The sequence below is a fragment of the Phoca vitulina genome, unplaced genomic scaffold, assembly GCF_004348235.1.
Source record: "Phoca vitulina isolate PV1807 unplaced genomic scaffold, GSC_HSeal_1.0 scaffold83, whole genome shotgun sequence".
NCBI classification, from domain to species: Eukaryota; Metazoa; Chordata; class Mammalia; order Carnivora; family Phocidae; genus Phoca; species Phoca vitulina.
In genome coordinates, this window is record NW_022589786.1 from 2,011,089 (window position 1) to 2,037,784 (window position 26,696).

General features: G+C 42.6%; 1 protein-coding gene across 1 annotated transcript in view; it reads right to left on the bottom strand.

The window, feature by feature from the left end:
- HTR4 (5-hydroxytryptamine receptor 4) overlaps window positions 1-26,696 on the bottom strand; it is a 165,848-nt gene that overhangs the window by 138,662 nt on the left and 490 nt on the right. The window contains exon 2 of the mRNA XM_032395324.1: window positions 10,229-10,301. Coding sequence (XP_032251215.1) covers window positions 10,229-10,254 — 26 coding nt within the window. The 5' untranslated portion in view covers window positions 10,255-10,301. The remainder of the gene's footprint in view (window positions 1-10,228; window positions 10,302-26,696) is intronic.

Genomic DNA, 26,696 nt, shown 5'->3' on the forward strand with positions numbered 1-26,696 from the left:
CTTTAGTAAGTTGGGGAGTACCCAGCCTCTGGAAAGGCATGCGAGTCAATTATTAAAAACCTGGACAAGACGTGGCGCCTGGGTGGCTCAGTTGTTAAGCGTCTGCCTTCGGCTCAGGTCCTGGGATCGAGCCCCGCATCGGGCTCCCTGCTCAGCGGGAAGCCTGCTTCTCCCTCTCCCACTCCCCCTGCTTGTGTTCCCTCTCTCGCTGTGTATCTCTCTCTGTCAAATAAATAAACAAAATCTTAAAAAAAAAAAAAAAAAGAGTAAGGTAAACAACTTTAAAACCCTGGACAAGCCAAACAAACATATCTGCCTGTCTTCACCTTGAGAACCCCAAGTCTAAAAATGTCTAATAACAGACCCACTACAACACAGTTTGCATGAGCAAACTGTGAAGATCTCTGATATCGGGCAAACTTGGGTGAAAATGCTGGCTTTACCTCTTCCTAGAAATGTGACTTTGGATAAAATAACGATCCGTCTCTGCCTCAGTGACTTCACATGTAATAACAGGGACGCTACAGGTAAGTGTCTCGGTTTGGGCTGCTGTGACAAATTACCATAGACTGGGTGGCTTAAACAGCCAACATTTCTCTCTCATGGTTCTGGAGTTTGGGAAGTTCAAGATCAAGGTGTCAGCAGATGGGATGTCTGATGAGACCCCACTTCCTAGTGTACAGCCATCCATTTTCTCATTGTATCCTCTCAGAGTGGAGAGTAGAGAGCTCTCTGGGGACTCTTTTATAAGGGCACTAATCCCATTCACGAGGTCTTTACCCTCATGACCTAATTACCTCCCAAAGGCACCACCTCCTAACACCATCACATTGGGGGTTAGGATCTCATCATATGAATTTCGGGGGGACACAAACATTTAGTCCATAACAGTAAGGAACTCACAGAGGTCTCAGGATTAAATGAGATCATATAGGTCATGTATAAGCATCCGAACCATAGCAAACTGTTCTTGTCAAAGGATCAAGGCAGCAAATAACAACTAATTTTACTAATTTCCCAGTATTGTCTAAACCCATTTTTCAGATTTAGACATGTTTAGTGAAGTAACATTTTAATCTAAATTATATACCCTTTAGAAAAGAGTTTGCTGTCTTTGGATAGTTAGAAAATAATTTGGAAAAAAAGCAGTGATTTTGTAAAGACTTGGGTTTTAGTTTCAGTTTGATCACTTTTGAGCTGTGTGGGCTTAGAAAAAAATCACTTAACCTCTCTGAAACCCTTTGTATTTCTTTTGTGTACTGTGCTTTGTGAGACTTCTAGAGCTTCAAGCCCCAGGCAAGGCTCCAGATAATGGAAAGGAGCTTTTGAAAGGAACTGCAAATAATTCTCAGGGTCAGTCATATGGTTCTTGAATCTCCTAACAGCTAATTCTCATTAGAAGGGACAAAAAGGTTCCACCTTGCAAAGATGGGATCCAGGTGACCTTTCACTACAGACCGTGCTCCAATCTTATTAAGCTCTGAGGATATTCTGATTGGACAGAAGCTATAAATCAAATAGATCTTATAAATTGTTTTGTAAAATTAGGCAACACCTTGGGGAGCCTGGGTGGCTCAGTCGGTTAAGCGTCCAACTCGTGGTTTCAGCTCAGGTCATGATATCATGGGTCATGGGATAGAGCCCTGCATGGGGCTCTGTGCTCAGCTCGGAGTCTGCTTGGGATTCTCTCCCTCTGCCCCTCCCCTCACTTGTGCATGCTCATGCACTCTCTCTCAAATAAATAAATCAATCTTTAAAAAAAAATAGGCAATACCTCAATCCCTGCCTAGCTATCATCCACTGATTTACAAAGGTTCTGAGAAACTATCTAGAAAAATCTTCTTGAAATTTGTGATTTAAATAAAGATGAGTGATGCCTGGGAGGACCCCAAAAGAACCAAGCTGCAGTGAGGGAGGCCAAGGTGTCCTAAGAGAAGGAACCAGATATGACAGGGTTGACTGGGCAAGAAAGAATGATTCAGGTGAGTGACAGTTTTGAGAACGTGGAACAGTTGATATGGACATTCATCAGTACTCAGCCCTTCTGTGCGGCCCTGGAAGATTCGTCCTGAGAAGCGGAGAAGCTGCAATGCTGGTTTCTGAAACACTTCTGCCTCGAGCAAGTCTACTACGGGACCCACTTTGATCAAGTAATACACAGAATGCACATTCCTCTCACTTTACATGTCTAATAATGTTGACTTTCAGTATCAAGAGGCTCCTCTGGTAAAACAGAGTCAAGGTGCAGGCTTTGAGTCCCGGGGGCTAGGCACCCGGCAGGATATGATTCAGATTAGCGCCTCCGTGGAACACTACAGCTGGAGGCTGCCAAAGCTCAGCTTGGGAAGCACAACAAGTTCAAGCTCACTTTCAGTAATTACCAAATACCCCAAAACACCTGGACAACGTGAACTGAGCAAAAGACAGCTTCCTGCAGTCAAGCTGATGGAGACTCAGAAACACCAAACTCCAGATGCTTATGTTCATGCCATCACATGTGAGGTCACAGGATGTGAAGCCCAATGCATCAGGTCCCCGAGCTCTAAGTTCCAGAAGGAACCAACGTTATAGGGAAGAAGCTATAACTGTTATTGGCCACTTTCAGGCACTCATCTCAAGGTAGAAGGTAGAAGCCTGAAAACGACATTTTTCATACTCCCTCTCCGCTTTTCAAATGGAAGGCTCAGAATGGGAAAGTGGATCACATGAGGGAAAAAGAACCATTTCTATCCAGGATCTGGAGGTGCCTCCAGCAGTGAGAGCATAGCCAGTGGTTCCTTAAGCAACGTGTATGATGTTATAGCGCTTCCTGAAGATCCGTGGCAGGAGTGCAGCTCATAGAGCGAACAGCCCCTGCCTCCTACCCTTCCAGGGAGCTTTGTGACCAATTCCCTGCATTAAACCTCCCTTTGCTTGAAGTAGATACAATAGTTTTCATTTTCTGGACTGGACATTGACAGATACAAAAGCAGAAAGAAACAAGTCAGAGGTGTTTTCCTCTAAACAGAGATAATCAGTCAAAGGGTTAATTGCATATAAAGGAAAGCTGACTACACTGCATAGAGCACAAGACTAAGAGTCAAAGAGATACAAGACTAAATCCTAGATCCTCCAATTCCTGAACAGGAATGTGCCTAAGTTCGTGGGACCTGCAGAGTCAAGAGACAACAGTGCTGGACAGACTATAAAAGAGCAGTGGTCTCATCCCAATTAGGCCACCGATCAGCCTCAACATTGAGGGTCTCCCATCACCTTTAGAAAGCACAGTTTCCTCGCCAGAGAATGGGCCCAATCAGGGACAAATCATCAAAAAATCTAAAGGTCGGCCAATTAAATGGATACTGAATTTAAGCAATCAAGAAACATCTAGACTGCAGTAATTGATTAGCAGTCCTCGGAGTAATAAAAGCCCACATCTCATGATTATTATGAGGACTGAAGATATGTATAGCAATTGCTCAATATGGACCATGTGTGAGATACTGTATTAAGAGCTTCACCTACTCTACTTCCGATCCTCGTAAAAACTCCATTTTCAGATGTCCAAACAAAAGGCTCAGAGAGATTAAATAATCAGTTCAAGGTCATACAGCTAGTAAGTGGGGAAGCCAAGACTTGAACCCACATCATTCCGTTTCCCGAAACGCCACTCTCCTGGCATCCTGCGGTGTTCTTTGCTGAAATCATCCCGGTGCCTGTACTTTGGAAGCTGTGGAGTGTGATATGCACAGTAGAAGATTGGTAGCTTAGCTCCACAAGAGCAAACTCTTACACTGCAAGAGCCCAGTGCTTTAGAAATGTAAATGTGTCATCCTCTCTCCATCCTTGCCACGGTCTCTAGCTTGATGTCCCCTGTGACCCCACGAGGCACAGGGATTTCCACCACAGGGTGAGTTCCAGTTAATATTTGCTGTGCTCCTGATCTAATCAAAAGACTAACTGAATTATCACCATTTTATCAGTCAAGCAATAAAGTTGAGTATTATTCCCATTTACATTTCTAAAGCAACATAAAAATAACCCCTTTCAAATGGTTACCCACTCACTTTCTCCTTATATGCTAATGCATGCCACAATTTCAAAATCTGAAGAGAGATTTCCTGCAAAACATTTCACTGCCTTAAAGTTTCACATATTCACAGCTCCAATTGCCAGGATACAAACATGAATTAACTCTGGTTCCAAATCAATTACATACTGGTAAGTCTTTCCGGCAGACAACTTGTACATGCGGATTTCAAACGCTATGAGGTATTTCAAAGCTTTAGAATATTTAGCGTTAGAAATTCCCACTCCGTCCAAAGACGTCAGTGAAACATATGTATTGTCACCAGTATTCATAATCAAACCAAAAATCAACTCCCTTATTTTAAAAATTGCTCTTTCTCTTAGCTAAAATCGCATCACTTCAATGAATTCTTGCAGTCACGTTGATTTCCAATTAATTTCATTTCTTCACTTGAAATGAACTGCAACCTAATGCCATGAATTAAAGCTACTAGGCAATTAATTCAAAGCCACCTACTCACCTTCGTTATGGTTTTTAATTAATGTCACATGTGTACAGCAGGTGACTGCATTTATATGAAGAGTATGTATTTTACATTTTAAAATATTCAGCTTTTGGTATTTATTCAGATTTTTCTGGATTTCATACAAAAGCCTGCCATTTGGGTCTTCTGTTCAAAAATGTCTAGTGGCTCCCCAGCACGAGGTGTCAAGCCCTACCAAAAGTAGGAAAGAAAGATTCTCCCTCCCACCTAGAAAACTGGTTTCTTTTCAGATTCCTTTCTCCCTTTCTATCTTCCTTCTTTCCTTCCTTCCCTAAAGTGGCTAACAAAAATAAACAATATAAGATATTGTTCAGGAAGCAAAGGAACAAGATGAAGTGACAAAAAGAGCTGGAAAAGCAAAAATAAAGGCATGTTAGAGCCATAGTAAGTGCCTGGAGCATTTCTGTACTTGCCAGCGGTAATTATAAACTTGGCTCCGAGTTTCCTAGAAACCCTAGCAAAAGGAGGAAAATGCTACCATTTATAGGATTCATCATTCTTCTAAGATGCCTTTTTGGTTCGTAATGAGAAACATGAATGAGAAAGCACCACAGTTATTCTGTAGAGGACAGAATCCTTAAACTGCAGGCAAGTGTAGACAGCCCATGGGGCAAGGAGGTCAGTCAAGGGTAGGAGGAGGCCAGAGCTAAAAAGAATTAAGATATAAAATAATTTTTTTCGCCACTGAAAGTCTGGGGTCTTTATCTTGAGAAACCGTCAAAGAGCAACTTCGTATATATTTGGACTTTACTCCACTTATCTCCTGTCTGAACCTCGTACTCTCTGAAACTAGAAACTGATAGAAAAAAATTCTTAGAAAGCAGAAACTTTTTAACTGTAATAAACAGTGGGAAGGAAGGGGGGGGACCTGGATTGCCTTTAGGGATCATACCCGAGCTGAGGAAAACCACATGTCAGTGCGAAGAATCGGGTAGTCAGGGAGATGAACCACGAGAGACTACGGACTCCGGGAAAAAAACTGAGGGTTTCAGAGGGGAGGGGATGATGGGCATTAAGGAGGGCACGTGTTGTGATGAGCACTGGGTGTTATATGCAACTAATGACTCATTGAACACTACATCAAAAACTAACGATGTATACAGTGGGTAACTGAACATAATTTTAAGAAAAGGAAAAAAAAAGAATTGGTAGTTAAAACAAAACAAAGCACAAAGCATGGGCTATCTCTGAAGTCAGTAAGTGTTTCAGGGCGTCATTAGGTAGTTATCATGAGCTTAGGGATAGCCCTGGGGTAAGGCCCCACCAGGTTCACTACCAAGGGCAGGCCGATGGTGTTCTACGAAGAGTATCTGCTGCAAAATCACCAAAGCCACTGTTTCCATTCTCTGTTCTTCAACCCTTCAAGAAGAATACAAGCTGTCTCCTCCAGGGCCCCAACAAGAAGCAAACAGAGCAAACAAAACAAAACAAAACAAAACACCATCAGGTGGGTGTCAGATTGTCTGGAAAGAGCTGCCTGATGACTGGTAAGTTTGTGAGACACTATTTACCAAAGGAGAGGACTGTCAGGCACTTGCCTCCATCCAAGGCCTGATTCACTGCAGGCTTTTCATCGTGAGTCAATCCATCCTACATCGACTGCTCTCTGCAATAGACACCCCTAAGGGAAAGACACTTGCACGGTTTAGGTGCTTAATCAAGGTACATAAAACAAATGAAAGAACGCTCACTTATTTCTATTTATACACAGAGCAATATTATTTAAATACTGTAAATAAATCCAACTGGTACAAAATAAATAGGATTAGACGTTGGTCATATTTTGACTACCCAGTCTCCATTCCCTCTTCCTAAGAAGCACCAGTTTCTTTGGAGAACTTAACTCTTCTCCATTGCATGTCATTTTCCTGAGTGGTACCTGCCTCCTAGTATAAAAGCTGGACAGGAAGTGATCCCATGACTTAGCTCGGCCAATCAGATGTCACTTCCCGGGACTCTGCCTCTTGAGTAGTATATGGAAGAGGACATGGATGGAACTGGAAGGGATTATGCTAATAAAATAAGCCAATCAGAGAAACACAATTATCATATGGTTTCACTCATATGTGGAACATAAGGAATAGTGCAGAGGACAATAGGGTTTGGGGGGGAACTGAATGGGAAGAAATCAGAGAGGGAGACAAACCATTTGAGACTCTTGACTCTGGGAAAAGCGAGGGCTGCAGAAAGGGAGGTGGGGGGGATGGGGTGGGGGGGATGGGGTAACTGGGTGATGGGCCTTAAAGAGGGCACGTGATATGATGAGCACTGGGTGATATACTCAATTAAAGAATCATTGAACACTATATCAAAAACTAATGATGTACTATACCTTGCCTAATTGAATTTAAATTAAAAAAAATAAAAATTTTAAAATTTTTGAAAATTAAACAAAAAAAAAGAAGAAGGAAATGGTTAAATGTTATCCATGATGCAGAAATGAACTGACTACTTCTTCCTGTGGTTGGTCATTATTCCACTTCCCAGCTCTAATAACTCCCAAAGTTCTTGTTTACTTGCAAGCCTGGTCCTCCACAGCATTTTTACCTTAATTATTTGACCCTGTACATTGCGGCTTCCCCAAGATTACCTCTGAACACATTAGCAAGTTAGTTTCTGATGCTTGCAGCCAAGAACACTGATAGATACTCAATGGCAAGGATCAAGCTTAATTAGCAAACTCAATTGAATGAAACCAAAGAAACGAAAAATGAAGTGGCCAGAATGGCCTGAGAAAATACTTAAATGTTAGACATTTTATTTAGCCCTAAATGTCAAGTAGGACCTCTCTTGTCCCTTGATATCTGGGGAAAATTGGCCAGAGTCTCTTAATTCTACAGCCCATAGGGCTTTTAAAACTTTCACTTTGATTTCTGAAGTTTTCCCGGGCATGCATACTCTTCTGCCATCCTGTGCCTTTTGAGTGTTCCTTCTCATATGTGCATTCTCCCTTCCAAACACACTTACCCGGACAGGAATGTCAGCGCTGTCACTAATACGCACTCATGCGCACACACACAGTCACATAAAATATGTGTAGCCTAGTGGAGGCTGTGCGGTTACGTAGCCTTGAGCAGGTTACTTCACCTCTTTGCGCCTTCGTTCCCACACTCTGTAAAGCGGGCATAATGATGGCAAGTGCCTCAGAGGATTGCTTAAAAATTAAATGGGATAATACACCTTAAGTTCATAGCTCACAGGCAGTCAACATCGACTCTCAATTTCTAGTCAAGCTAGAAAACTTTTCTAAAGAACTGGAGCCCGAGAGAGGTCAGCACACACACACACACACACCATACATACTTAAAACAAACAAACAAACAAAGATCTGCAACCTAACTTCTCTTGGAGTCCCTTTCAGGCACCCTGCCACTGGCTGGTTCACGCTTTTCCAAGTTGGCAATGCCCCATCATCTCTTCTCTGAATCTTTTCTCTTCTCCAACCTTCTCCCTCCTCTGTTCACTCATTTTCCTGTCTTCAGAGCAAGAAGAAGAATTCCTCTCCTGTACCAGGGCCCTAGACCCTTTGGCTCTCATTTTATGTGGGCACTTCACTAACTGAAGGTATTTCCTTACCAAAAAAAAAAAAAAAAAGAATTTCTAGTTCCTGCTCTTAAAATAATAAAATTTATTCTATCTAATTATACTAGAACATCGGTTTCTAGACCCTAGTCATTGGCATAGTACCCTTATAAATTTTCCTCACATTCTTTTACGAATGACTGTTTTTTAAAATTACATAATATTTTTCTTTATACAAACTTACTTTCATTTTTTTAAACAAACTTATTTTTACATTTTAAATGAATGTAGTTTAAAAGAAAACTGTATTTCACTACTGTAAGTGCCAAAATAGTATTATTTGCCATGATACGGTTATTTTAAAATAAATATTTATGTAAAAATAAAAAAGATATTCATATACCACCTAAAATCATTATGTATTACGAGTGATCCATGCATCACAATTTGGTAAATGTGAGCCTAAAATACCACCTTTAGAGGCTGGACTGAGGAGGATATGAGTGGAAAGTCTGGGCATTTGCATGTTACTAATAGTGTGAGTAGAGAGAGGGAGTGAGCGAGGATGAGCGTATGTTGATGGGATCAGGTTAGAAATCTGACAGGGAGGATGGTCCGGAGAGATTCTGGGGAACAATACCATCTTGGATCCTGCAGGACTGTTCCATAGCACCCAGGAGAATGGCTAATGTTCATTTAATTGAAAAATATGCCGCTGCTGGAATTCAATGCTGCTATAAATAAATGTTGAAAAGCTGGAAATGTTAGGGATCATAAAATCTGAATTATCCAAAAAGAAGTTCATTTTACCAACTGATACAGTTTGATACAGTGTTTGAAACTTAAAAGGATGGCATAACTTGTCATCATCGCTATTGTCCACTTTGGCCTTTTAACAGAAATTAACAAAAATAAAATTGAGATTCTCCAGATTCCACTCTGCTTTCCCTGTACAAAGAATGTCACAAACTTTTGGAGGAAAATTTAGTTACCGGTCTAAAAATCGGTGTTAAAGTTCTAGGACTTTGCACCAAGTCTGAGTGTCGGGTAAGTAACGAAGTCCAGGATGCTTCTATTGCAAGTGTAAAATGTTTTATTGCTAAATATACAGAGCCTCTGTGCATATCTAGGTATACTAGAACACAATCCTATTGAAAATATATGTAATATGTCAATAATGACTGGGTGATCAGCAATTCTTTATTAAATATCCACCCTGTGCCAGGAATTAGGCATGAGACATGTTCTGCCCTTAAGGAATTCCTGGGTTTGGGGTGATAGTACATCTCTGCAGCTCGAGTCACATTACACTAGACTTTCTGTCAAGATATTTGACAGCTCCCTTTTATCACGGCGTTGTACTACATCAAACACAGAAGCACTGTGCCCCTGAACTGTGCTTTCCTCTAGGTCTCAAGTGAAAGAAGCACCGCTCCCATGATTGCCCCAGGAATGTATTTTTTTTCAGAATGTCTTCCAGCTATTGATATGGACGACTAATGCTCAGCCCCAAATGCCAATTCATAACATTCAAGCCTTATTGAATACAATTTTCTTCACACTATTTGATTGCGCGAAATAAAATGCAGCAAACCTTCAGAGAAAATCGGAGCCGTCCTATTATCTGATCTCCAAGGGTTGCAGGAAATGACAGGAAAACAAAACCAAACCTTTTAGCTTTACGTAACTATACCATGCAGCTGTCATGTCACATAATCTAATGACCCGGTTGAAAAAAGAAGTGGGCAGACTAGAACCTGTTATAAAAAGCTATCTGAACACATATCTAAAGTTTAGATGTACAGAGAGACATTCTTAAGCTATTTTTACCCCCATTTAAATACAAATTATTTCTTCCTATTATAGAGATGAATATCTATTTTCATGTTACACCACCTCTCATAATGCAGACTTTTGGAAAAGCACCTGGAAATATTTCCAGCCATATCATATTTATCATTTAAGCATAAATGAAAAAAAAACCCTCTAATAATCAAACAACATCACACTCATGATTATATATGAAACACTGAAGAAAATCCACATCTCTTGGATTTGTAACTCTACCACAATAGATTTTTCAGAGGCTTCATAGTTCAAATGGCCGTAATTTACAGCAGCATAATTACAGTATATACAGAAATATAATATACCTCACATTAGCATCAAGTTCATCCATTACAGGAAATAGGCATGGGTGAGTTGGATTTCAGTGCCCACAGGGTCCTATATGAGGAAATAAAAAAAGAAAAAGTTAGACAATGAGTTAATTTAGGAAAATACAAGTCCTTGCTAAAGGAAAAAAATGCCAGATAGTCATGGCTTCCTATTTATTAAGACTTTTGTTTTGGGGCACCTGGGTGGCTCAGTCGGTTAAGCGTCTACCTTCGGCTCAGGTCATGATCTTAGGGTCCTGGGATCAAGCCCTGTGTCAGGCTCCCTACTCAGTGGGGAATCTGCTTCTCCCTCTCCTTCTGCCCCCCACCACCCCCCCGCCCCGGCTCGTGCTCTCTCTCTCTCAAATAAATAAAATCTTAAAAAAAAAAAAAAGACTTGTAGAGTATCAGATAGTATTTTTTTTAAATAAACCATACTACAGCAAAAAGCTATTGGCATACTGAAGTATGACAGAGCTGAGTATTGCAGTTTCTTTATCGTTTTCTTAATTCCCTGGAGATTAAAACACATACGTACTTCTTTGTACTCCATGTTAATCAGTTTACTTCTTACTTGTTGCTCCTCCCAGAAACACAGCTTATTTACATGATCTCCATTAGGACACTAGCTAGTGAAAATAAGTTGCTACACTATTATGATTAAAATGATATATTTCATAAAATGGTCAGCCATCTTGTTTCCTCTGAAGATCTTCAGGGTTGGTTTTTCTTTTTTAAACTCTTTTTGAGTCTAGGTAATCATATATCTATTTGAAAATCTAGTACACTCTTGAGAACTCCCTGCCCAGAAAAATCGATGGACACGTGCATACATACATACTTCCAGGGGGGCGCATGATTCCTGAAGCCCATTCATGAACTCCAGGCTAAGAACTCCGAATTGAAGGGAAGTTAACCAAAAGTTCCTCTGCCATGGACTCTCAGAAGACTTGACACACTTTTCTGGGCAGATACTTACTGACCTCCACCAAGTTGGCCCTTTTAACTGACTGCAGCTTCATTTTTCAGAAGAATTCCTACGTTTTGCATCACATTTGTTCCACACCATGGGGAGTCAGAGAACGTAGGGGCAGATCCTGGTCTGCTTCTTTGGGGGTGACCCTAAACTAGTCCCTTTTCCCTTCTGAGCTTCATCATCCACTTCTCAGTAAACAGAGGGATTGAAGGAGATGATCTCTGGGTTCACTTCCAGCTCTGACATTCTGTAATTCCATCTGCTGATTTTCTAATCGAATCTTACCAAGAAGAAACTATAAATCTGTTTATCTACACAACAGAACCATGAGCCTCAGCCGGGGCTCTTGGATGCCTTGGTCAGGGTGGACCAAACACATTCGCCTGGCCTCCAGGAAGGGAATGGCAGACCACCAGAGCTGGAAAGGATGTAGATTTCTCTGTGTTTTCCAGTGTTTGTTCTTTAGAGCCTTGAAGATTAACAAGGACTCCTGTGGGCATTTCTGAGTCTGGGGCAAGTGTGGGGAATGCTCAGCCTCCAGGACTCAGAATCCCCTACTCTGACCTCAAAGTAGCTCTGTCCACTACGATCTCTTTTACATCTTTGAATCCACAATAATCTTTTATTTGAAATACTTAAGTACAAAGCCTTAACTATTGAAGTGACAGGCCGCATCCTCCTTTTTCCTCTACGTAAAATCTTTCTTGAAATGATCACATCCAGGGGCACCTGGGTGGCTCAGTCGTTAAGCGTCTGCCTTCGGCTCAGGTCATGATCCCAGGGTCCTGGGATTGAGCCCCACATCGGGTTCCTTGCTCCGCGGGAAGCCTGCTTCTCCCTCTCCCACTCCCCTTGCTTGTGTTCCCTCTCTCACTGTGTCTCTCTCTGTCAAAAAATAAATAAAATCTTTAAAAAAAAAAAAAAAGAAATGATCACATCCATTCCCATGGCTTAAAATAAAAAGCGTTTCAGGGATGTCTGGTTGGCTCAGTCAGTGGAGCATGGGACTCTTGATCTAGGGGCTGTTAAATTCGAGCCCCGCATTGGGTGCAGAGATTACTTTAAAAATATTTAAAAACAAAATAAAAAGCATTTCAAATTGAACTCTACATTTCCCACTCCCAACACAAAAACCTAATCCTCCCCTAGTGCTTTCCATTTTGGCAAATGGTGCCACCATTTACCCAGTTACTCAAACAACCTCTTTTTCTCACACCCTACAACCAAACTGTCAGCAAATTCATCCTCTCTATTTTGAAAATGATTCCTTAACCTGAGTTTTTCTCATTCCCTCCAGAACCAGCACCCTGGTCCACAGCACCATCTCTTTTCTTCAGATCCTTCCACGCCCTCCCTAACTGCTCTCCTGCTTGCCCCACTATCTTTGCCCCCACAGGAGCCAGCATGGGATTTTCAACATGTAAGTCAAATCATGTCTTGCCTGCATAAAATTCTAGTGGCTTCTAGTCACACTTAGAATAAAATCCAAACTCCTTGTCATGGCCAAGCAGACCTGAAGTGATCTGGCCCCACCCAGCTCCTCACCAATCTCAACTTTAGCCATGCCCCACCCCCTCAGTGCCCTTGAACTCACTGGTTTTGCTACTTTCCTTGGCCATGAAAGTAGGCTTTCACCTCAGGGCCTTTTCACTCGTTGTCTCCTATCTACTGCTCAACTTTCACTTCCTCATTGAACACTTCCCTGATCACCTGAGCAGAATTTCAGACCTCATTTTCTATAAGTTTCTATCCTCTTTATCCACTCTATTTTCTCTTACTGGCACATGCGTTATATATACTCCATAGCTTCTTTATTAATAATTGATCTTCCTCACTAGAATAGTTTCAAGAGGGCATAGGTGGAGATCTGATCGCTATTATATCCTTAGTGCCTAGAAAAATACCTGGTACATTACATTCTCTTCATAGATACTTGTTGAGTCAAATAAATAGCTAATCAGTTTTGCAAATGAAGAAGCTGAGGTTTGAGAGCTTGTGATTTTCCAACTGGGAGGTAATCTATAGATCACCCAGGGTACAATACTGTAATTTTTAAAAGCAGCAAAAAACCATCTCATCTATTTAGTTACCTTTTACTAAGTGTTAGCAAGTGCCAAACACTGTCTTTTTCCTCTTCTTCCAACCGAGGAGTCTTTGTCCCTTACTGTGAGATGAAGATACTATGAGCCAGAGAGGTTAACTGATTTGCCAAAGTCACACAGCTGGCACTTGACCAAACTGGGAAGAGAATCCAGGTCTGTGAATTCCAAAACTCAAGCTTTATTTGGTAGAGTTCTTGTCATCATAGCACACTTCCTTCTACTGGAAGAGAAGGAATCCTTCTTTCTCTGAAGACAGCACTTTGAATTTCCTTTGGAGAACCGCCCCTCCCTTGCCTCAATCCCTAGGTCCAGGGATGAGCGCAAGACCAGCACTGGCCAATCAGAACAGTTCACTCCCTGGCCCCAGTGCATTAGCTTACCGGCTAGACTAGTGAAAGCTAACCCTGAGATTTTTGCTAGAAAGAGTCTCTGTTTTCCCTAGTGTTGCTAGACTGTCCAGACTTTCAGGTTGAAGCTATTGGTGGCCATTAATGCCACTTTGTGGGAAGATCCCATCTGAGAATGAAGCTAACCACAGGGAAAGCAGAGTTGGAACATAGAGAACTTGAGGTTTCAGATCCAGCGGTGTCTTAAGACAGTTTTACACCTGAACTTTCCAATCATACGAGACAACAAATTCTTTTTTTTCCTTCTTAAGCCAGTTTGAGCTGGGTTTCAGCCATTACTTGGAACCAAAAGAATCCTAAGTAATAGACCAAAAAAAAATCAATATTGTATTTACATACAGATTAGAAGGAAGAAAAACTGGAAGTAAGAAAACCAGTTAAAAGCTAGCTAAAGTTCATATCATTGAAACTGCGTTTAGAAAATGTTACAACATGGGGAAAATCTTATATATTCATAGCAATGCACATTGTTATGTCTTGCTCATCAGAAACCCAATGAGCAAATTTAAAATGATTGCCATTTAACAAGCCAGTGAGACAGCCTGCATTTTGTCAGAGAGAGAGGAACAGTAACAAAAGATAAATTGGTGATCCGTATCTATCCTGATTTGATTAATCCATCACAGTCCACTATTTTCTGCCGTGCTCACCAGAGCTAACTAATCAGAAGCGTGATTACAGGGACACCTCTTGTCAGGAAGACTGCATACATCGAGAGGGGTGTGTAAGGAACCAGTGTTTTTTTCTTGCATACTTACATTTCTGGCTCCTTAACCACCTAGGCAATTAAGGACACAATCAACTGAAAGCATCTCCTATGCCTGGGTATAAGCTATGTCACTTCTAAAAGTTCTGCCAATCTGAAATTCAATTAGACTGCATGTGCATTTTAATCACAGTCATGCTGTATCCTTATCTAAGGGACAAGGAGTGATACCCCCTATGTTTGGTCTCCTTCAGGGAAACAGTCCTAGATTCTTGTAACCAGATAGAGAGCGTGGCAAGTCTTGGGAAAGGCGTGGAGGAGACAGTCAAACAGAACTTTCTACCATGTGAAGTCCAAAGGAAGGTCTCAGTATTCTCTCACGACTAGGACAAGCTCAAGCAACCAAAATTGTTCAGAACGCTTTGTCACAAAAGTAAAGTTACAGCAACATACAACTCTATCAGATTCTTTGGAGCTTCTTTTCCTTGTTGGATACGTTGAGATTGATCTTTCCTTAAAAAAGGAGGAGGAAGAGGTCATCTTACTTATGCCACCAATGCTGATTCCAACGCTTGGTTTTCTGGCTTACAAATTTTAAATACCTAAAGGGCAAACCCAAAAGGTAAGTACACCCCATCTTTACCCCTTGTTCTTTTACTCGGAATATCCTGAAAGATTGCTGTGGAACAGTTGTTAATGGTTAACAGAAGGTGTGTAGTTGCATCTCTATTATGAGAAGTGTGAGCATAGGGCTCACCTGTAAATAGTCCCCACCTATTGGAATGAAATATCGACGTAGTTTGGTACAGTGCCAACATCTGCCAACCTGGAGCTATGTCATAACCTCAGCTTGCTTTCCTGCACTTTGATTTTTTTTTTCCTCTGGTTTTGATTGCATGGGCGGATATTCATGCATAACTGTGCATGGATTGACCACGTTTCTTCATAGAGTATGCTTCCATGGGTTAAATTTCTACATCAAAGGGCATATTCCAATACCTTTATTTTGGATAAGTGTCAGCAATAAGTAAAACATTATTTATCTTAACAGCCAAATTGAGGGTGGGAGCTTGACATAATGGAAGCAGCAAGCACTGGACCAGGAGTTACTGCGCCTGGGTTCTCAGCCCGATGCTGCTAGTAACCCACTGTTCTTATCCTCAAGCAAGTTTGCTCACCAATCTGGGTCTCAATTCCCCCAAGTGTAGAATGGACTGAGCCAGTGGGTCCTGGGCAGGGTGAACAAAGGGAGAAATTTCACATAATTAGAGCTCCTCAGAAGCTAAAGGAAATTTTGAAAAGGTGAGTCGCTTTTCATTGGAGGCATTCAAGCAGCATGTGTATAAGGATGTCTAAATGAGAACTATAATTTTGGTGACTGATAGGGTTTCTCCCAATAACATTATAGGACTGGGACAGTCTATACAATCAGTTCTGTCTCTTATATCCCCAGAAAAAGACCAAATGTTTTGAATCATTTCCCAATTTTAAAAAAGAATGCAGGCTCAAGTCACATAAACTGTCTCAAATAGGCTTCATCTACTGGGCATGAGCATAGACAGCTCTGAGCAGGGGGGACAAAAAGAAGAGCAGTGTAATTGTAATCAAGTAAGGCCATATATTTGATAGAAGTTAGGTGTCAAAAGCTTCTTGCTGGCCTCATCACTTCAAGCCCGAACCCAGTAGGGCCACTTGTACCAAAACACAATATCACCAGGATCAAACACCCAAGCATCCCTGCAGCCTTCCATATCCCATTGTGATCATGATGGCCTAGTAACCATTACTGTGAAAAAAAATTCTTGGATCATCCAAAAAATTGCAACTGTGCAAATTCTCACTACATAGAAGAAAAAAATTCTTCTCAGCTATTTATGGGGACTTTGTTTTGGAAAATATTAGAAATTGGTAGAATGCTGTTTCAGCACTTTTTTTTTTAAACCTCAGTTGATACATATTCTTTAAAAGAATTTCTCTTTGTAAATTAGTACTGAAAAAATCGTATTGTTATCTAGACATCTAAATGGTGGTGCGTAAGCCATTAAAAAAAAAAAAATGAGCCTGTATTCCAGGAGTTGGACCTACATTAGCAGATGTCTTTCTAGGGATGGCAGTCAAAATGCCATTGGCACTAAGTCACCTGGAAAGATTTAGCCCTAAAGAAAAAGCTTCTAGCTATTTCATTCCCATAACTGAAAACCCATACAGATGCCAATTCAGTTATATTGAAGGGACCACCATGCAGATACGTACAATTGGGATGCAAAATGGCTTTTAATTTTTTTTCAAATTGACTAAGAAAATACTCTTCCTGGATAAATACACATTTCTCAGGTGGAAATTTTTGCTCCTTTGAGAGAAAACTCTTATTGAGGACAGCCCTTAACAATGAAAGAATATGTAAGAAGCATACCTAATCTACCTTTTGGGAAAAAGAATGGACTAGAGGAAAAGTAAAGAAGAAACATTGACTTCTGTTTCATGTAACACTGAACAGATTATATCTAGAGTATTTCTAGAAATCCGATATTTTTAAAGGCAGAGATTTCCTCTACATATTTGTTACTTAGAGGATTTCCTCTAAACATATATTATGTATTTACATTTCTGATCACTTGATGAACGTCTCACCCCTAATTCGGCCACAAGTTCTATGAGAAGAGACACACATGATCAGTGTTTGTCAAATGAATGGCATAATATGATATGAAAGTTCTACTTGATAATTAGAGAAGGAAGTAGTCTTGTCTTTGTGTCTCCAAAGGAGAGATGGAATCTCAAGAGAAGTCTGAGACTCACTCCGAAGTAGGTCATCCAACATCAGAGCTGTCCAGTTACTGACCTGTGTGTCTTGGCAAGCAACAAGGTCCACCTCGCTGGGAGGCTCACACAGAAGCCAGAAAACCATCAGTCAGTCACGGTTGAGGGGAGGAAGCAAGTCTGAGATGATTCTGAATTCTGAGGAAATCCAGGAATGCAATGAGAGCAGAAGTAAATAAGAGGCTGTTTACTGGAGAGCAGTGGTTCCCAAGCTTAAGCATGCCTAAGAATCACCTGCAGGCTTGTTAAAACACAATAGCGGGGCCCCACTTCCAACTTTCTGATTCAGTAGGTTTAGAGTGGAAAATTTGCTGATGCTGCTGGTCTGAGGACCATTCTTTAAGGTAAAACATCAATTCCCAAGTGTGGTTCTCTTGCCACTGGAGAAAGCACGTGATATTAGGCAGTAGGTGGATAGAGCATTAAGTACTGTTGGATCATATGGTTAAAAATGTGTTCTCCTTTCATTTTCTATTTTAATCACTGTTATTTACGTTGAAGAAAAGAACTCAAATAAGTGTTAGTTCATCTTCAAAACCTTCCTGACATTTGGTAATCTCTCTTTTATAATAAGAACAGAACAGGTCTCAAGCTCACAGGCTTTTGCTAGAAACACGATTATCTAACTGAGGTCCTCCAAGAAGCAGATCTTGAGGTGAGGATCAAATAAATGCACACTGTTCATTTGGCAGGTGCAGGTAGACTGACAGGGAAGTAATGATACACGGATGGGGGTGAAAGGCAGCCAAGGAGGAATGTGTTTAAGCCACTGAAGCTTAATCTCACACGAAAGCTCTGGGAAATGGCGGAAACGTGCCTCAGAATTATCCTGGACAAGTGGGGAGGTCGCTGGGGTATGAATACTCCCACAACCATCATTTATCGGTTAAGGGCCCTCCACAGAGGGACGTGGTTTCCCAGGGACCTCCAGCCCACTGTGCTTGTAAGCACGGCCGATTATAGCAGACGGAGGGCAGCCCTCCAAAGATGCTGCAGGTTTATCATTGGAAGTCAGGATGGTGTACACAGAAAGGGTGAGGGGTCTGCAGGAAAACGAGAGAAACAGTGACAGTATCTGCATCTGTATCCGTGCCAACTACCTAGCTGAAATCCGATACACTGTTTCGTATGCGTTGCATTTGCTTCTACAGCTACCCTCTATTGCTTGCAGTTGGCACTGGTTTCCACTTCCATTTTTGTTTCTTTGTAAAATAAATTTATTTAAAGAAAACTAATTGATCTTAAGAAAAGTGCTAGGCAGACACTGCTCCAGATGGCATGAGAAGGTGGCGAGAATCACAAAGGTAGTATTCAAATGATTGAAGCTTGGGGCACACTGGCATAGTGGTTTAAAGCAGAGGTTGGCATCCCCCCCCCCTTTTTTTTTTCTTTTCTGTAGGGGCCATTTAGCAAATGTTTTAGGCTTTTTGGAGCACAGGGTCATTATCGCAACTACCTAACTCTGTTGTTGTAGCACAAAAGCTGCCACAGTTTTTGTACGTGAATGAATGTGCACAGCTGTCTTCCGATAAAAAGTATTTATGGACACCAGATTTTAATTTCATACAATTTTCCCTTGTCACAAAATAGTATGCTTCTTTTGGGATTTTTTTTCAACAGTTAAAAAAAATGCAAAAACCCTTCTCAGCTCCCAGGCCATACAAAAACAGGCAGCCAGTCAGAGAGTTTGCCAGCCCAATTCAAAGTATGGCCTTGGTATCTGTCCTAGTTCTATTGATTACCAGTTATACACCCTTGGAAGAATCACTTACTTTTCTTAGCCTCAGTGCCCCCATTTGTATAACAGGGATAAGCATAATACCAAGCTCACAAGGTTGTTGCAAAAAAAAGAAGAAGAAAAGAAAATGAACACTTACGAAGCAAGTGCCCACGGAGTTCACAATATAATTTTTAGGCAGCTCTTGTGACAAGGTGGTCTCCAGCTTGGCAGTGCCCCAGGCATTGGAGGCTGGATGTTTCCTACTCTGCTTCTCTATGAAGGCAGCTATGCGCCTGGGGACTCATCTCTTCTACTTTGGGATGTGGTTACAGAAATTATTCGTCTTCTCTATAGGCTAGGCCCCTGAAAGCTGACTCTCAGAAAGCCTGAAGCATCTAATACACACCCATCTCAGAGGCCTGGAATTGAGAGGAGATCAAGCTAAAATTTGCATTCCACCTAAACAAAGTCTTCAAAATTAGTGTTTTGGACTTTGCAGAATTACGTTGCTGACAACAGCGGGTCTCCAACATTAGAATACCTAGTCACTTGTAAAACTGCAGATTTGGGTGCCTCCTTCAAAGTGTCTCTGAGTCAGTAGGTCCAGGCATCTGCATTTTAACAAATGTCCCAGCGACTCTGGTGCAGATGGTTTATGGAGAGCACTTTGGAAAACTCAGCAAGGATGGAGTGCAAACCACACAGGTGAGCGTATCCTTCTGAAATCCCTTTTAAGAGCTTTCCCTATCTATTTAAATGCCCTCTTGGCAGAAAGACCTGGATTACAGTATTTGATACGTATGCCAAGAGAAAAGTCTCTGCCAGCCTACTTACTTCTTCTGTTCTCACTCTTTTCTATTCCTTCTGAACCTCCTGGGTTAGAAAATAATTTATACAGAACTCTCCACTTCAGATATCATGTGCTGATTATCATATCCAATTAAGCATCCTAGTGCAATCTCAAAGGACATGGGCTATTTACAGCTTGGATGGAAATTCTTGAGCAGAATCTGCATCTTTACTGGACTAATAAGAAGTCTCCTCCCAAAAAGCTGCTGAGCACACTCTCCCTCCAATAGTTCCTAAATAAACCCCTCAGGAAAAAGATTTCTCTAGACCCATTGATTTTAGAGGGGCTCATTTAACAAAGAAGACAAGATTCCTGCTGAGCAAGCAGGAGAGAAGCAATGGCAGATTTCTATGACTGATATTTGTTGAGCACATACTAAGTACCAATCCCTTCACATGTGTTACCTCATTGCATCTTCACACCACACTATGAAGGAGTACTGCAATTACACCCATTTCACAGATGAAGAAACTGAGGCATAGAAAGGAGACATTGTCCAAGGCCACAGCAGGCAGTGGCTTTAGAATACAGACCTTAAATCACTAAGCTAACCCATAAAGGATCTCAATAGCCCCCATCTCAACTTTCCAAGCTCAATTTTATTAACTAAGTATTTATGTAGCTCCTCAAAACCTACAGAGTGTCTGCTGGCACTTGAAAGAGGCTGTTTTCACCAAGGCTCCACTTTGTTCTTAGTACCATGTGACTCTGCGTTCCTCACCTTGTTTCTACAATCTCCAGGTTTCCAGCTATTCAGTATGGTTAAGATATCCAGCCCACCTGTCTTGCAGATCTGCTACTACTCATAAAGTTCAGATAAGATGACATATATAAAAGTCCTCTGAACAAGGTGAAAAGTTATCTAAAATGGTAATTCTCCAGCCTGTCATTGCCATAAATTATTCTAAGATGTTGACAGTGTATTAGTTTTGTAAAATCATCCATGTCAAAAATTAGATTTTCCAGAGATCCGGGTTAGTTTGTAAAGTACCAAGCCTGCAGGTCTTTGCAGAGCAAGGAAATCACTACCTTGATTCATAAAGTAGACTATTTATTTTGGGTCAATGTAATGGAAATTTCAGGAGCTTGAGAATCAGATGACCTGGGTGCTGGTCATTGCCCTACAACTAACCGACCTTGAGTGAATCTTTCTCTCTCCCCTTCTAGGAGACACGATGCTGCTTGATGCTCAAGAAAGGGTTGGGAGTCAGACTGCCAGTGCTAAATCTCAGCTCCATCCCTCCACAAGAGGTGGTGACCTTGGGCAAGTCATGTCAACTGTTTTGGTCTCAGTTTCCTGATTATAAAAATGAGAATAAGAAACTTACTTTGAAATCATCCAAATAATGGACTGACAAATGGATAGAGGGGTGGATAGATAGAAATATGACAAAGCAAGTTAGTAAAATGTTAACTGTGGAACCTATGTGGTGAGTATATGAGAGTTCACCATACAATTCTTTCAACTTTTCTCTTAAATGTTTTTTTTTTTTTTAACAATAATATGTTGGGAAATAAAAAAGACAAGTTTGTTAGAAGAGTTGGATGAGATATAGAGCTTACCAGCAGTGTTCACAGTAAGTGCTTGGCCTATATTATCGATATTGCTGTACAGATAAAAGAGAAGACAAGATGATGGATCCCCTCAGCTTCGATGATCTGTGAGTCGGAGTGGTGCTAGGTGGGCTAGAGCCATGACACGCGTGAGCAGAAGGAGAGGCCAGGCCACATGGCAGAGAAACCAGATGGACAGAGAGGAGCCAGGATGCGGCCACAGCCGTCTCAGAAACCAAAAGGTATGCACAAATGGAAGCAGCAGGACCCCATGCAGGGAACGCCGAACATGGGGGGACCTTGAAAATAAAAGCAGGTCATCTTTATTACATGCCAAATTAATGTGTTTCTCTATCAGACATCCCTTTGGTAGGAGAAAATCCCTGGACATAGAAAGTCAAACCTGAGATCAAATCTTGTCTCTGCCACACTAGTTGTGTGACGCAGGAGACATTCATTCCAGTGTCCACCCGACCACTTGTACTGGGAATATCTACCACTCCCAACAGTGAACCCCGTGGCAACAATGCTTCTGCTGTGACCACTTGGCCATAAATGACTGGGCCAATCTGATTCTCTCTGCTGAGAGTTAGAACCGAGAGACGCACTCTTGGGAATGTGTCACATTTACAGTTACATGTATATGTGTTGACTTGAGTTTCTGTTGGGTTTCTTCATTGGGCTAATGTTGATTTGAGTAGAGGAAAAACATGCAAAGCAACTACAAGGAAACCAAAGCTGGATGGACAGATAAGAAACCTTTCTTAATCTCAGAGGGACTGGTCAGAAGGTATCTGGCAGCAGATAAGATGTTTAAGGACTTTTCATTTGGATTATCCTGTGAGTAATGAGGGATTTTATCACTCCAACTAAAGTAGCCATGGGGGCGGTGTGAAGAGTAGGGAGCAGGAAAAGATCTAAGATCAGAATTAATCTAACCTAGAAGTACCATAGCTCAGAAAAAGCAAAGGCTTTTCTGAAATTCAGAATGAGAGGTACAGTTTAGGGGCTCCAAGGGAGATGTGAACTAGTACTGAGCAGTGACTGTTCTTTCAATCTTTGCTCTATCCATTGGTTCTCATAAATCCAAATGCTTAGCTACCTTCAAAATATTTTTTTATTAAAACATTTCAGGTGGATGGGTTGTAAGCTTCATTCAGTTATCTCAGTCTTAATCCTGTGGTCCTCAGACTGTGGGTCATCAGCATCACCTGGGATCGTAGTCAGAAATACAAATTCTCAGACCCCAAACCAGAAGCACCGGATCAGAACCTCTGGAGATAGGGACCAGCCATCTGTGTTTCAGCACATCCTATAGATGATTCTGGAGCTCACCAAAGCTTAAGAGCCGCTGTCTTAAGCTATGAAGCCTGCAAAACCAAGGCTCTACGATTTATTCTCTGGCAGCTATCCAACCTGCGGCTTTGTTGATACAAGGTCTTAGAAGCAGCAGTCAGCCTTCTTAGGGCTTGCCTTGGATTGTCAAGCTTAATAGTAATGGGTGAGGTCGTCATTCCCACCCTGTCAATAAGCCTACTTGACAGCCATTTACATTGGACTTAATGTCCCTCGGTCCCAATGTGTACCACCTTCTACTGCCTCAGCAGCATGAAAACAGCATGCCCCATGGAAGAATGAAAGAACAGACTAAAAAGACAGAAGGAAGGAGTTGATAAAAATACGGCAATTTCAGTTTGGGGGACTAAAGAGATATCTAAAGTTTCCGTGACAGTGAGGACTTGCTGGAAAATGGAATGCCTCATCCATTGTTTGCTCCTTTTCTCCATCCTTCCTTTCCCCTGAGCCCCCTGCCCCCAGTGTACCCAATCTGACACCATCCCTCTTCCCCTGCTTACCCTTGGAGATATTTCTGAATAACCTGAATGACAAAGAGAGAGGAGAAGACAAAGGGAGAAATCACATTATTTCAAATGAACACAACTGCCAACTTCAGTTTCAAGCCTTCCTAGAAGCAGACTCGGTTCTACAACTGAAATGGAGCTGTTTAAATTCATTTCCACCCTGTAATGTCAAGATCCCATTCATGGAAGAGAGTTTAGTGTGAGGGCTCAGAACAGACTCTGGAGTCAGACCCAGCTCCACCCACTTTACAGCGCAGAGAGCTCGGAACACGTTATCCCACCTCTCTAAGTTTGAGTCACCTCATCTCTGCCAAGGGGGGTGGGGAATAAAATTATCTCCCTCACGGGACTCTTAATGAAGATTAAATGAGCTCATCCATGTAAAGCATTTAGAACTGTGCCTGGCACAAAATAAGGGCTGGATTAATGTGTGCTATTAGGATTATTATGATAATGTCTCCAAAATGCTTCTCAGCCTTCAGCAACATCTTGAGCATTCCCAGGCACAGCAACAAGGCAGTGAGAAACCAGGAGGGATAAAGGTAAATGTGTGAGGGTGGTTAAGTTGGAAGTGGGTAGAAAGGTAAATGTGTGAGGGTGGTTAAGTTGGAAGGGGGTAGAAAAGCAGCTAGCAACACACAAGTTCAACTACTTATTAAATTACTTTGGCAGGAGGTATTTGTGTACAAGGCCACAAGACTTGTGTTTGAATTACTACAGTGGTTCTCAACAAGGATTGGGGGTGGGAAAGGATTTTGTTCCCCAAGGACACATTTTGGTCATCACAACTGGTGGTTGTTACAAGCATTTAATGGGCACCAGAGATGCTGCTAACCAGCCAATGATGCATAGGACAGTCCCTCACAACAAAACAATTATCTAGCCCAAGATGTCAATAGTACAAAGATTTGAGAAACCCTGAATTACAACGTTGTGTGAAGTTATCTTGATAAGACTTAACACACTTTTTCAATCTTCAAAAAGGCAATGGCATGGAAGATTCTGGCACTTGATGGGAGGTGAGAGTAAGTGACCTCTAAGACTCCTTCAAGCCAAAGGCTTAATGTGGGCAGTTGACCCTCAACCACAAATTTAAGGTAATAATCTGTTTCCACCCCTTGCGCCTTTTCCTGGTTCCTTTCCCTAAAGACATACTGAACTTTTTAAAAAGATGGTTAGGTATTAGAAGACAACCGTTAAGTCATTAGGGGAAATGTTTCTCACTGAAAGAACACCAATGACAATCAGAGACTTGCAAAGTTAGAAGAAACCTTAGAAATTGATCTAGCAACGAGATTCCAGTTGAAATCTTCTATCACATTTCACGGATGAAGAAACTAAAAGTTAGAAAGGCCAAGAGACTCCATCTAGGTCACAGAATGCTACCACCCTCAGAAGGTCCAGATCCTTCCAAAGAATTTACTTAACCTATTACCCAGACAGCAATAATATCAAGGGTCTCCTCTGTGCATGTGCTTGGCATTTTTTCAGTGATCACAGTCTTCAACTGTTCCTACCTCTGGAAATCCCTAAATGTGGGGTTCACCTGATAAGGGTGTGGCAGTGGGAATAAAAAACAAAATTAGACTGAAGAAGTACTGAGGGAAAACGGACAAGCTCAGCCCACTGATCTAGCTGTGGCTACCACTCATGAAGAGGAGATATAATGAGGTGACGTCAGCTCCCAGCCAGAGTGGCTTGGGCGACAGTGGCAGTTCAATAACAGAGGGTGAGGAAGGGTCAGGAGGTGGGGAGCAGGTCACTTCTGCTGGGTTTCAAGTGCTGTCCTTTCGTTGGAGAACCTGGGGAAGGGTATGAGGGGATAAACAGCATCAGGGAGGCCCAGGAGAAGTTGAGTGGAAGGAAATATAATCTGTTTGTTGGTTGTGAGGCCACTGTAGCCCCTAGAAGGACCAGATTTAGGAATAAAATCCAGATAACTCAGAGGAACCAAGAGCACCACCGTCCTCTGAGCCTTTCGTGTGCTCAACAGGCGAGGAAGGGAGCACTCCCCGAAGCTCTGGAGAGCTAGGAAGTGCATCCAGTTTTCCTGGAGCTTAAATGGCGACCTGCTCAGCTGTGCGGTAATAAATATGCTCACGAAATTTCCCATGGCGGGAGGAGGCAGTGATGCAAACACAAGAGAGTTTAGGGTAAGAGTGGATTGGAAAAATAGATTTTAAAAAATGACTTGAGAATGCTGAACACTCTCTCTACTTTTTACTAATTTTCTCCATCTCATCATTTCCTGGGTGAAAGCTCTCCTCAGAACTGAACGAGTCTCGTCCCGTCCTGACTTTCTCCTTCTTTCTAGGGTACAGCATCTGTCACAGTGTCCTTTCCCTTCACCACCTGTGCTCACCAGCAGCACACAGCGGCTCCTCCCTCACCATGGATGCCCAAGTTCCATACAGGGACCCGGGCAAACAGTGGGGGACCCACCGCCCCCCAGGGTCACCCGCACCGGTATAACGCAGGGAGCCCGGCTCAACAATATCTAGGCAAGAAGGACAAGCTCGCCTCAGTGTCCTTCCATCAAAACCCACCTAAGAAACACTCTCTTGTTCATTTTAATGGACCAGTTGGGAAATCAAGCCAACATTTTCTCTTAACCTTGCACTCTAGGAAGAAGAGCTGGTGGCCATGACCCGTCCACCTCTGCTGGCCACCACCTGTCTCCACAGCCACTTCTTCCAAAGGCAACTAACTGCACAGTGCCACACGCTGGGGAGCACGCTCAGGGGAAATGCACCTGAAATTGGTATTGGGATTCTGTGAACGACAACTGCAGGAAGCTAGTACTGGCCGTGACCGTGAAAGCTTCAGGCAGCACAGCGTGCCCACACACTCACGGCCGCTCGCACGCGCAGCCAGGTGTACACTGAGAACATTCACGTCTTGTCACATGCAGACACACACAGTGAGAGGGAGTTACACTCTCCCGGCCACACACCCAGGACCATGCCTAGCAGTCCACACACACGAGTCCAGTTACACACACGGTTATGGATGCACTAGCCACGTTACGTCTCTCTCTCAACCCCTCTCTCACACCCGCGCACAGACACACACACACCCCCGTGCAGTCAGTGGACAAACAGGCAGTTTCACAAGTACTCACGCACACAAGCGCAGGGCGCCGGCCCCGACCCCACGGCGGTCCCACGCTGGCGACGCGTCCTGCACCACACCACCGGCCACCCACCGCACCCGGGGCCGCCACGCCGCCCACCCCCTACGGCCAGGCGCGGTCTCCCGGGTCCCCCAGCCCCCGCCGCGCCCCCGCCCGCACACGTGGGCTCCCAGGGCCCCAGCCCCGCGCGCCCGCCGCACCTACCCGCCGCCCGAGGCGAGGGGGAGCCAGGCGCCCGGCACGGTGGAGCGGCCACCCCCAGCCGCGGAGCCGAGCTTCTGCCGCCGCCGCTGCCGCCGCGCTCCCAGCCGCTGCCTGCGCCCTCCCCGCCGCCC